The sequence below is a fragment of the Conger conger genome, chromosome 9, assembly GCF_963514075.1.
Source record: "Conger conger chromosome 9, fConCon1.1, whole genome shotgun sequence".
Classification (NCBI taxonomy): domain Eukaryota; kingdom Metazoa; phylum Chordata; class Actinopteri; order Anguilliformes; family Congridae; genus Conger; species Conger conger.
Genome location: NC_083768.1, coordinates 56,047,494 through 56,056,724, shown reverse-complemented (window position 1 = coordinate 56,056,724; position 9,231 = coordinate 56,047,494). Strand labels below are relative to the sequence as shown.

General features: G+C 48.8%; 1 protein-coding gene across 1 annotated transcript in view; it reads right to left on the bottom strand.

The window, feature by feature from the left end:
• Nucleotides 1–8,601, bottom strand: part of LOC133136644 (alpha-endosulfine-like) — an 11,172-nt gene extending 2,571 nt beyond the window's left edge. The window contains exons 1-2 of the mRNA XM_061254291.1: nucleotides 8,447–8,601; nucleotides 1,333–1,455 (exon numbers count right to left, since the gene is read on the bottom strand). Of these exons, the coding sequence (XP_061110275.1) occupies nucleotides 1,333–1,455; nucleotides 8,447–8,500 (177 nt within the window). The 5' untranslated portion in view covers nucleotides 8,501–8,601. The remainder of the gene's footprint in view (nucleotides 1–1,332; nucleotides 1,456–8,446) is intronic.
• Nucleotides 8,602–9,231: the final 630 nt, after the last annotated feature.

Here is a 9,231-nt window from a genome sequence, read left to right as displayed (position 1 = left end):
CCTTAATAATTTTTTGTTATTGAAAAAGTCAAATATGATAAATTAATATCGGCCAAATATCGGTATCGGTATCGGCCCTGAAAAATGCATATCGGTCGACCCCTAGTCAGGAGGCTGCCAACTGCTATTCCCAGATGGCATGTGTCCCAATCAGCACACTTGTCTACTATTGAGTATACATATGCAACTTGTATACTCAATAGTAGGCCAGGGTGCTGATTCGGGTCCAGAGATCTGAACCAATCGGTGCAATGTCTCACGGAAATAAATGTCTTTCGATTGGTTCAAACCAGACGATGATTGACAGCGGACAGTAGCTCCACCGTGTAGTGGGTTGTCCGTGTAGCTACGCGTCAGGTCATTATCCGGGATGCTAACATCCTAAAACACGCCCCAGACACCCCACCCCCCTGCCCCAGACTGAAGGGACCCCCACACCCCCTGCCCCCGACACCCCACCCCCCTGCCCCAGACTGAAGGGACCCCCACACCCCCCTGCCCCAGACACCCCACCCCCCGGCCCCAGACACCCCACCCCCCTGCCCCAGACTGAAGGGACCCCCACACCCCCTGCCCCCGACACCCCACCCCCCTGCCCCAGACTGAAGGGACCCCCACACCCCCCTGCCCCAGACACCCCACCCCCCGGCCCCAGACACCCCACCCCCCTGCCCCAGACTGAAGGGACCCCCACACCCCCTGCCCCCGACACCCCACCCCCCTGCCCCAGACTGAAGGGACCCCCACACCCCCCTGCCCCAGACACCCCACCCCCCTGCCCCAGACTGAAGGGACCCCCACACCCCCCTGCCCCAGACACCCCACCCCCCTGCCCCAGACTGAAGGGACCCCCACCCCCCCTGCCCCAGACACCCCACTCCCCTGCCCCCGACACCCCACCCCCCTGCCCCAGACAACGCACACCCCCTAAAACACGCCGGGACACACCACCCCCCACCCGCCACCCCCCTGCCCCAGACACCCCACCCCCTAAAACACGCCCAGGACACCCCACCCCCCTGCCCCAGACTGAAGGGACCCCCACACCCCCCTGCCCCAGACACCCGACACCCCTGCCCCAGACACCCCACACCCTAAAACATGCCCAGGACACCCCACCCCCCTGCCCCAGACTGAAGGGACCCCCACCCCCCCTGCCCCAGACTGAAGGGACCCCCACTCCCCTGCCCCAGACAACCCACACCCCCTAAAACACGCCCGGGACACCCCATCCCCCTGCCCCCGACACCCCACACCCCTGCCCCAGATACCCCACACCCCTGCCCCAGATACCCCACACCCCCGCTCCAGACTGAAGGGACCCCCACACACCCCTTTCTGTAGCCTCTTCATCAGGAAGTCTGTGCCCCCGGGTTTCTGTCCCAGGTTGGGGTACTTGGCTTTGAGCTTGGCCTCCTCCGTCTGGAGGGGGCTGGAGTCCTTCTCCTGAGAGTCCTGCAGCGGAGGGGGGGAGAGAGGGAAGGGGGGGGGAAGAGAGAAAAAGAGAAGTCTCAGCGTTTCAGCTTGGGAAAAAACTAAAGGCACAGTTCTGATACGTAGAGCATCGGATAAATGAACGATTCTCCCAACAGATGTAATTAGGAATGTCCGTAACCTCGGGAATTCTTAAAGAGACACAGGCACACCAACATAAACTATGAAATAAAGACTCGCGCACTTGATGTGATGCTCCAAAATCAAAGTTTTAATCTGACCATGGAGTTGACGTTTCAGCCATACTGAGCCTTCAATCAGAACCATCGTGTCTGTGACCACCAACATGACGTCACAACGGCACTTTAATCTCAACAACCCTCGATCGGCTGAGCGAATGTTACCATAGCCTCACTTCGTCTCCTTTTGTGACGAAATAACCTATGTTGAAGTTGTGCTAATAGCTAAAAAATCGAATCGGTTGTTAAGTTAAGAAACCGGTAACCGAACTAGAAAAGCATAAATCGTTTTTCTGTGCTGGCTTTGGGAAGGATACGACGCCCCCTTCCTTTCATTGACCTGGAAGCGGGAGTCCCTTCTGTGAAATTCCCCATTACGCTCTGACCCGTCTTTACCTGAAACACCGTTCGGTTCCTCACACGGCGTTCCCCTGCAGCGGGGGGAAAAAAGATCACGCGTTTGAACTCGCTGCGTTTCTAACAAGCCGGGGTGTGCGAGCACGTTCCAGACAAACATCGGGAGCTAGAGTCTCGCTGCAGGAAAGAAATACCTCAACTTTTCAACTCTAAACAAGCCCCGTGTTGGCACAAATGTGATCTCATCAGGAGCGCAGGGGCGAAAACACAGCCTCACACAGTCACGCAGCGGGGAGGAGAAGGCCTTGAGCCGACACAGTGCTGCTACTGCTGCTGCTGCTGCTGCTGCTCGCGAGAGAAAACACACGACACATTAGCCTTAACTTCAGCCTGGTTTTTATCAGACTGTGTCCTTAACATTAGCCCAAATTCAATCAGCATTCTCCCTAAGCTTTAGTCCAAAAAGAAATCAGCGCATTTCCCTAACTTTAGTCCGAACCATTTTATCCTGATCATTAGCCTGAATTCAATCAGCATTCCGTCCTCAACATTAGCCCAAATTAAATCAACATAATTTAAAAACAAATTCAGGTGCTGATGTTTTATTCACAGCATAAATGCATTAGGGAAATTGTATGGACAAACACCTTTCTTTAAACAAAAATGTCACATTTAAGGGTTCGCCATTCATCATGTTCATGTTCATTTTCATTGATCTAGTGTGAATCCTTCGGACAAAGATCAGTTTTGCTCTGAATTTAGTCTCAAACTAAAGATGGAGAGCGCGGTGTGGTTTGCAAATGAACCCGGTAACTCCTGTTCGCTGGCGTTCGGCACGTGGTACGCTCGAGCAAGCCGACTGCAGCACGTTCACCGGTTTATATCAAATTGCGTCAAATCGCCATTCACTGAATCATGTTGTATCGAATCCTTCTCGTCTTACGGGTAATGTCTTCCGTATCACATGATCGTGCGACGGTCATTATTCCCACCCTTGATACAGAGTCCCTCCCGTTGTTAAATACTTAAATACTGGACGAGCGCGTGCGGCTCGCGTTTTACAAAGCGCGGTGACAAAAGACGCCTTTTTTTACGACGCCTTTTTAACTCAAAAGTCTGCAGCTTATATTCTCAGGTGGGGCACTGTCATCGTACACTCGCGTAAGGTACTTAACGTCAATTAAATTGTATCCATTTATACAACTGGCTATTATGTAAGAAGTTAAGCGTGAGGAGAGACAGTTTGACTAATTTCCAGGTCTGCCAATGGGGTAAGAAAATGTCACTTGTCACGCAGACAGTAACTTAAAACAAGTGAATATGTTCTATGTGAGAGAATAATAAAAAAAGACTAAGACACATTCTATTTGCAGTGGTGAAAAATGAACACCCGCTCAATCCTACACGCGTTACCGTACCGACGGCGGGTACCATTGTGACCTCACCGCTCATTCCACCCTACCAGCTTGTGAGGTCACAACGCTATTAGAATGTTCTTTACCGAACATTCCAATGCTGGTGCACCGGCCATCGGAGATGGGGCTCTAGAGCACTTGACTTGAGAATCCAGAAAAACATTCCATACTCTAGAAAGGGTCAGACATGCTGAACACTGAGCCTCCTGAACAGGCTGCTCGCCCCCCATAGGAGCCGTTCGTCCTGCCAGGGCTGAGGGATCCACCGTGTGGATGTGGGCCCCACCGTGTGGGTGTGGGCCCCACCGTGTGGATGTGGGCCCCCACGTTCTGGCATCCGCTATCCACGACGATACCGCGACCAGAAGTCAACACCGGGATCAGGCTGCCGATATGCCACGCCTGGCCTGAAGCCTGAAGTTCTCACATTTCCCAGAATGCAAGAGGAGAGAGAGAGAGAGAGAGAGAGAGAGAGAGAGAGTGCGAGAGAGATCCTGATGAGGCAATGCCATGTGCCCTTTGACTGACTCTGCTTTCCTATTTTTTGCTTTAGTGAAGAAAGCGAAGAGAGAAACTGAGATTGAAACCCAACTGCACGTGGACAGGGCGGGGGGGCGGGGGGCGCACTGGCCGGCCTCCTGGCACACTCCTCCCCCCTCTCACACTGCAGCTGTGGGTCCACATATCTGTCCAGGGGGGGCACGGGCACGGAGCTCAGATGGGAGAGAAGACCCAAATATCCTGTCAGGGTTCCTCAAGACAAAGCCATCTGATTGGACGAGGTGCAGGGCTTCTCTACGGCTCTTAAGTCCTTGCCCGGCACGACAGACTGAAAACGGGCTGAACCTTTAGTTTAAATGGAATTCGAGTCAATTCTACCATTGGGTCTGAACTGACTCGTGTGCGATTCGTGTCAAGTTCTTACATAACAATACATATCGATGAGAACAGGCTGTTCAGCCCAGCAATGCTCACCTTTACTATGTACCTACTGCTTAGTTTGCCTGAAAGCTAAATAGTATCAAGCACTGTATCAAGCCTGGTCTTGAAAAGAAGCTTAATCAAGAAAGCAAAGAGGGGAACAGAATACCTTATCAAGCCTGGTCTTAGTTGAAGCATCATGCTAGCGACGTTAAAAAACAAATTTTGATGAGCCTATAAAAAAAAAGTTGATGAGCCTGGGGAATTTGTACCCCTCCCCCCTTACACACCCACACCTCAGTCTCTTAATACATGATCTATGAGCATAAATATTTGACAGTTTGCCATGGAAGAACTTTTCCAGAGGGGAACGAGAAGGGAGTGGTGAGGAATGGAGGGGGATAAATAAGGAGTGCTGACAAAAGAGTTTTGCAGTTGTTGTTGTTGCTACTGCTTCTATTTATTTATTTATTTTTGAGTGCAAAGGTAGCTCAGGCTCACTGAAGGGTGCAGGCGTTCCGGAATCTTAAACTGCAAGAGTCATTCCGGAACTTTCCGCAACCTCCGGAACGTTCCGGAACATTCCGGGCAAGAGAGCGGCTTCATTACAGCGTCCTTTCCGACGGTTCTAAGGTTACCATTTATTCCTTTTTTACGGAGAGCCGAAGCCCCCTGTCTTCCTTACTAGCACTGAGCTACTCATAAATAAACATCTGCTATACATACGTTTACATTTCCAATCCAAAATCCCTAATCCAATTTTACTGTCCGTAATCCAATCCCTGGCGTTACACGCTTGCGTATGAAAATACGACCCGTGGGTTACCATGCCCCAGGCCTCGGCCCTGCGTTCTGGGGTGCTGGGGTGGCTTCCTGCTGCAGTCTGAACGCAAACCCAGTCCATGAGAACGGAGATCGGGTCCTGTGTTTTTAGCAGAGCAGGAAGTCATATAACAAGCTGAGAATAAACTCTTCGGCTGCGTGTTTATCTTTTCCTGGCAGCGACGCTCCCCCTGCAGCACGTTGTTGACAGGAAGTGGACGCAGAGCAGGGGATGCTGGGTAGGGGGACGAGCTGAAACCTGACCCCGCGGGTCGGACCGAACGTGCTCTCGACCCAAAACCGGACCGAACGTGCTCTCGACCCAAAACCGGACCGAACGTGCTCTTCACCCAAAACACCCAGGTGCAAACTTCTCCCACACAGAGCCAAATTAGAAAGGGGGAGACCGTTGCAACACACAGACGGTAAATGGTCAATGGTAAGTGGTTGGCATTTATATAGCGCCTTCATCCAAAGCGCTGTACAATAGATGTTTCTCATTGACCCATTCATACACACACTCGCACACCAATGATGATTGGCTGCCTTGCAAGGCACCAACCAGCTGACCATACAGACATACTGGCATACTCACATACTCACGATTTTGACACGGGGTGATTGTCTTTTTATTGGCTCATATCAATGTCCAACAGCTTGACGAGGTGCACTCAACCAATCAGTATGCAGCGCTGAAAGCACCCGCCCTTCATCCTTAGCCTTTCCTGCCCAGGACACAAAGCCGCAGCATCGATCGCGGGAACCTTCGCAAAGGCCTCCGCGGACTCTCCCCGAAGGCCTGAAACGCTGTGGAGAGCTCACAGCCGTGCTTCCTGGGAACGCCCAGGTGCAAACTGCCCTGCCTCCGACCCATCTCCTGGCCCGAATCTTTACCAAAAGCGCCCGCAGAAGGAGCTGGGGGGAAAAAAAAGTTCTGCCTCCTAAAATAAGACATCCCTGAAGAATATGCCACAGGAGCTGCCCCCTCCCCCAGCCATCACCACCTGATCTGGGATCAGACTCACTGTTCTACAATGGCCCAGGTCCGCTCTGACGGGTTGTAAAAAAAAACTGATCTGAGATCAGTTGTCAAGCTCTGGATGTACGGAGTGCAGTTCCGGTGCAGTTCAGTTTCTCAGTGCAGTTTTGGTGCCACTGAGAAACACATTTTATGCTGATCGGATGGAGAGGAGGAAAGCGCGGGTTCAGGAAACATCTGGATTTACAAATTGGCTCAAATCTTCGGCCAGGAATTGGGTGGAAGAAACCCATGGCAGGACTTTCACTTTCGGACCCCAGGACTTCTCACTTGTTCCTGCCTTCGATCTGCACTTCGTTGTACGTCGCTCTGCATAAGAGCGTCTGCTGAATGCTCTGTAACGTAATTGACTTTCCACCTCTGGTGAGTTGCCACCTAAAAGAGGCATGGGATCTAAACTGAAAAGTAATTCATATGATTCATCAAGAGACATCGCTCTGAAATCTGTGGCAACGCCATAAATGATGTGCATGAGTCAAGTTACTCATGGATTTATGTTGTATTTCATGGTTTTATGTTTCTCTTATGGAGGCTTGTCATGGAAGCGGTCTGTACGCATTTAGAATGTCTATTTCGGTTCTTGGCCAGCACAGTTAACTTGCTGTAGGGCTTTAGTGATACAGCATCTTTACATGTTGGTCTGGGAATGTCGTGAACCTGGTCTGACACAGCGTCTCCCCTACATTGTAAATCACAAGGAACAAGATGTCAGCTGAAGGAATGTAATGTAAACAAGGTAGGCCTACCCACACATAAACACCATGGCAAGCCCTGAGAGGACAGCCAAATAAATAAAACATCATCACTCTTGAGATGTCTTAAAAATAACTAGCTTTTGTAACACAGCTTCCAGTTTGGTGTTTCACAACAGTATAGATGTGGCTTTGTTTTTAAAGCAGCAAATAAGTAGTTGTTGCTGATTCATTTGGAGCCGTATCAAGTAAAAAAAAAAGATATATATAAATATATATGTATGTATATATTACGTGCAGTATTCGATCCCAGGTCCCTAACGACGGGGAATTACGACACTGAGCCGATTCAGCCAAATGACTGCACTTAATCCGTGCGTTGATATCGACGATTTCGCGATCCACGTGGTTCTGCGTATCTCTGGACGAGTGGACACCCCCCCCCCGCCTCCTCTCCAGAAACCAGAAAAGCATACGGCACGACTCACTTTTTTTCTCCACACGGTAAAAACCGCACCAGACCTCCTGCAACCACGACACCGAGCCAACAGCACATTTAATGTCGCCCGCTTCATGGCCACTGGGAAATGCCTGACATGAACGTTACAGGTCAACGGACAGGCTAACTGCTAATGTACACATATGACCTTGCAGGGGATGGTCTACCCGAACGCGGACGAACACAAGAGACCGATGAGCCACAGTGCACTGAAATAATATTATTTCATAAATAGTTGCAACTTAAAAATTATAATTTAACAATGCTACGGCGTTATATTCAGAGCCAGATAGAGGGCTATAATAATATATTTTCGACTGTACATGTTGCGCCTTCCAGGTAACATTGGCTGGAAGCTATGCCGTATAATGTGTGAGGACTCGCATCCTTATTTTCCAGTGACCTGCATACCAGACGCAACTTTGGCAATACAGGTTGCACTACGAAAGACCGACCATTCAATGAAACTGGAGCTTTAGACAGTAACGTTAGATACAGTAGATGCAGCCAGAATCCTGCGCTGAAGAACTCTGTGCACTCTGTTAATGTAGCACACAGTCAAATAGCTCATGCTAACATAATATTAATATTTAGCATTACCCTTACGCTACCTGAACTGTTCTTCATTATTTAATGTTGAAACACAGACGGTAATAGCTAACAAGTTACAATATTTTCAACAACCAAAACCGGAAAGCACTTTGCAGCCAGAAAACAACGTTGACCAATGGGGTGCGGGGATTTGTTTGATTGATGGACCCACCCACCTATCAACGTGGGGATAACCCGTACAAAAGGCGGAACTTCCTTGCATATCCCTTACGATAAAAACGTCAAACACGATATTCGAAAATTGTATGCTGCATTCTTAACCATTCGTGCAATCAAGTGTTGCGTTTGTGCTGACAAACTAGTCAACGTGCGAGACAAACGTTTGGCCATACTTATTTACTTAAGCGATACATCAATACAGCGAATGCAACGAAGCTTGCTACAAGTACTACAGAAAATCGTCAAACATAACTTACCTGTTTTTCCTCGCCAGACTCCAGCTGAGCCTCAGACTCTTGGTTTTCTGACATGTTAGCACTATACAAAATAGTAACGCGCCTTCTCGTCTGAAAAAGGGGGCCTTTACGTAATCACCCCTCTCTCCTGCGCCCAGTTCGCCTCTATAATATCTCAATTCTTTCCAAAATGGCGAATGACAACGGTGACATCATTGTGCGGGATCGCCAGGTTGGGATAGACAATTACAGTGGCCAATAAGAAAGAAGAAATCGTCTGTGAAAATGACCAACGAGAGATCAGTAAATCTACGCTACCACAATTATTGACCTGCTTGCGTCCAGAATTAAATATTAGGAAGTTTTCCGAGATGTTCGGAGCCCGAAGTTCCTAATATAATTTTTATAATGTGCGCACAATCTAAAAAAAAAGAAAATTGTATATATATATTTTTTCGAACTTCGTAGGAATGGACAGCTTTTGCAGGAGGGGAAAAATATATACATATAGCACATACTGTGCAGACATACATAGCCTACATACTTTGCAAAAGTCAGATATGACCCTTTCGTTTATTTAACTGTAAATAAGATTGTTTTAAAGCAGATAGCAGAGTATATCTGCAAATCCTGTACAATATGTTAACCATATAAGAATCATATGGCATCTTGTAATTATTCATATTCTCCATTCTAGAGAGATTATGGATGGAATCTGTAAAGACAGTATCTTACTACAGGCAAAGCATGGCTGTATATATAAATATATATGAAATATTTATTAAATTGTTTGTATATACTGCCAG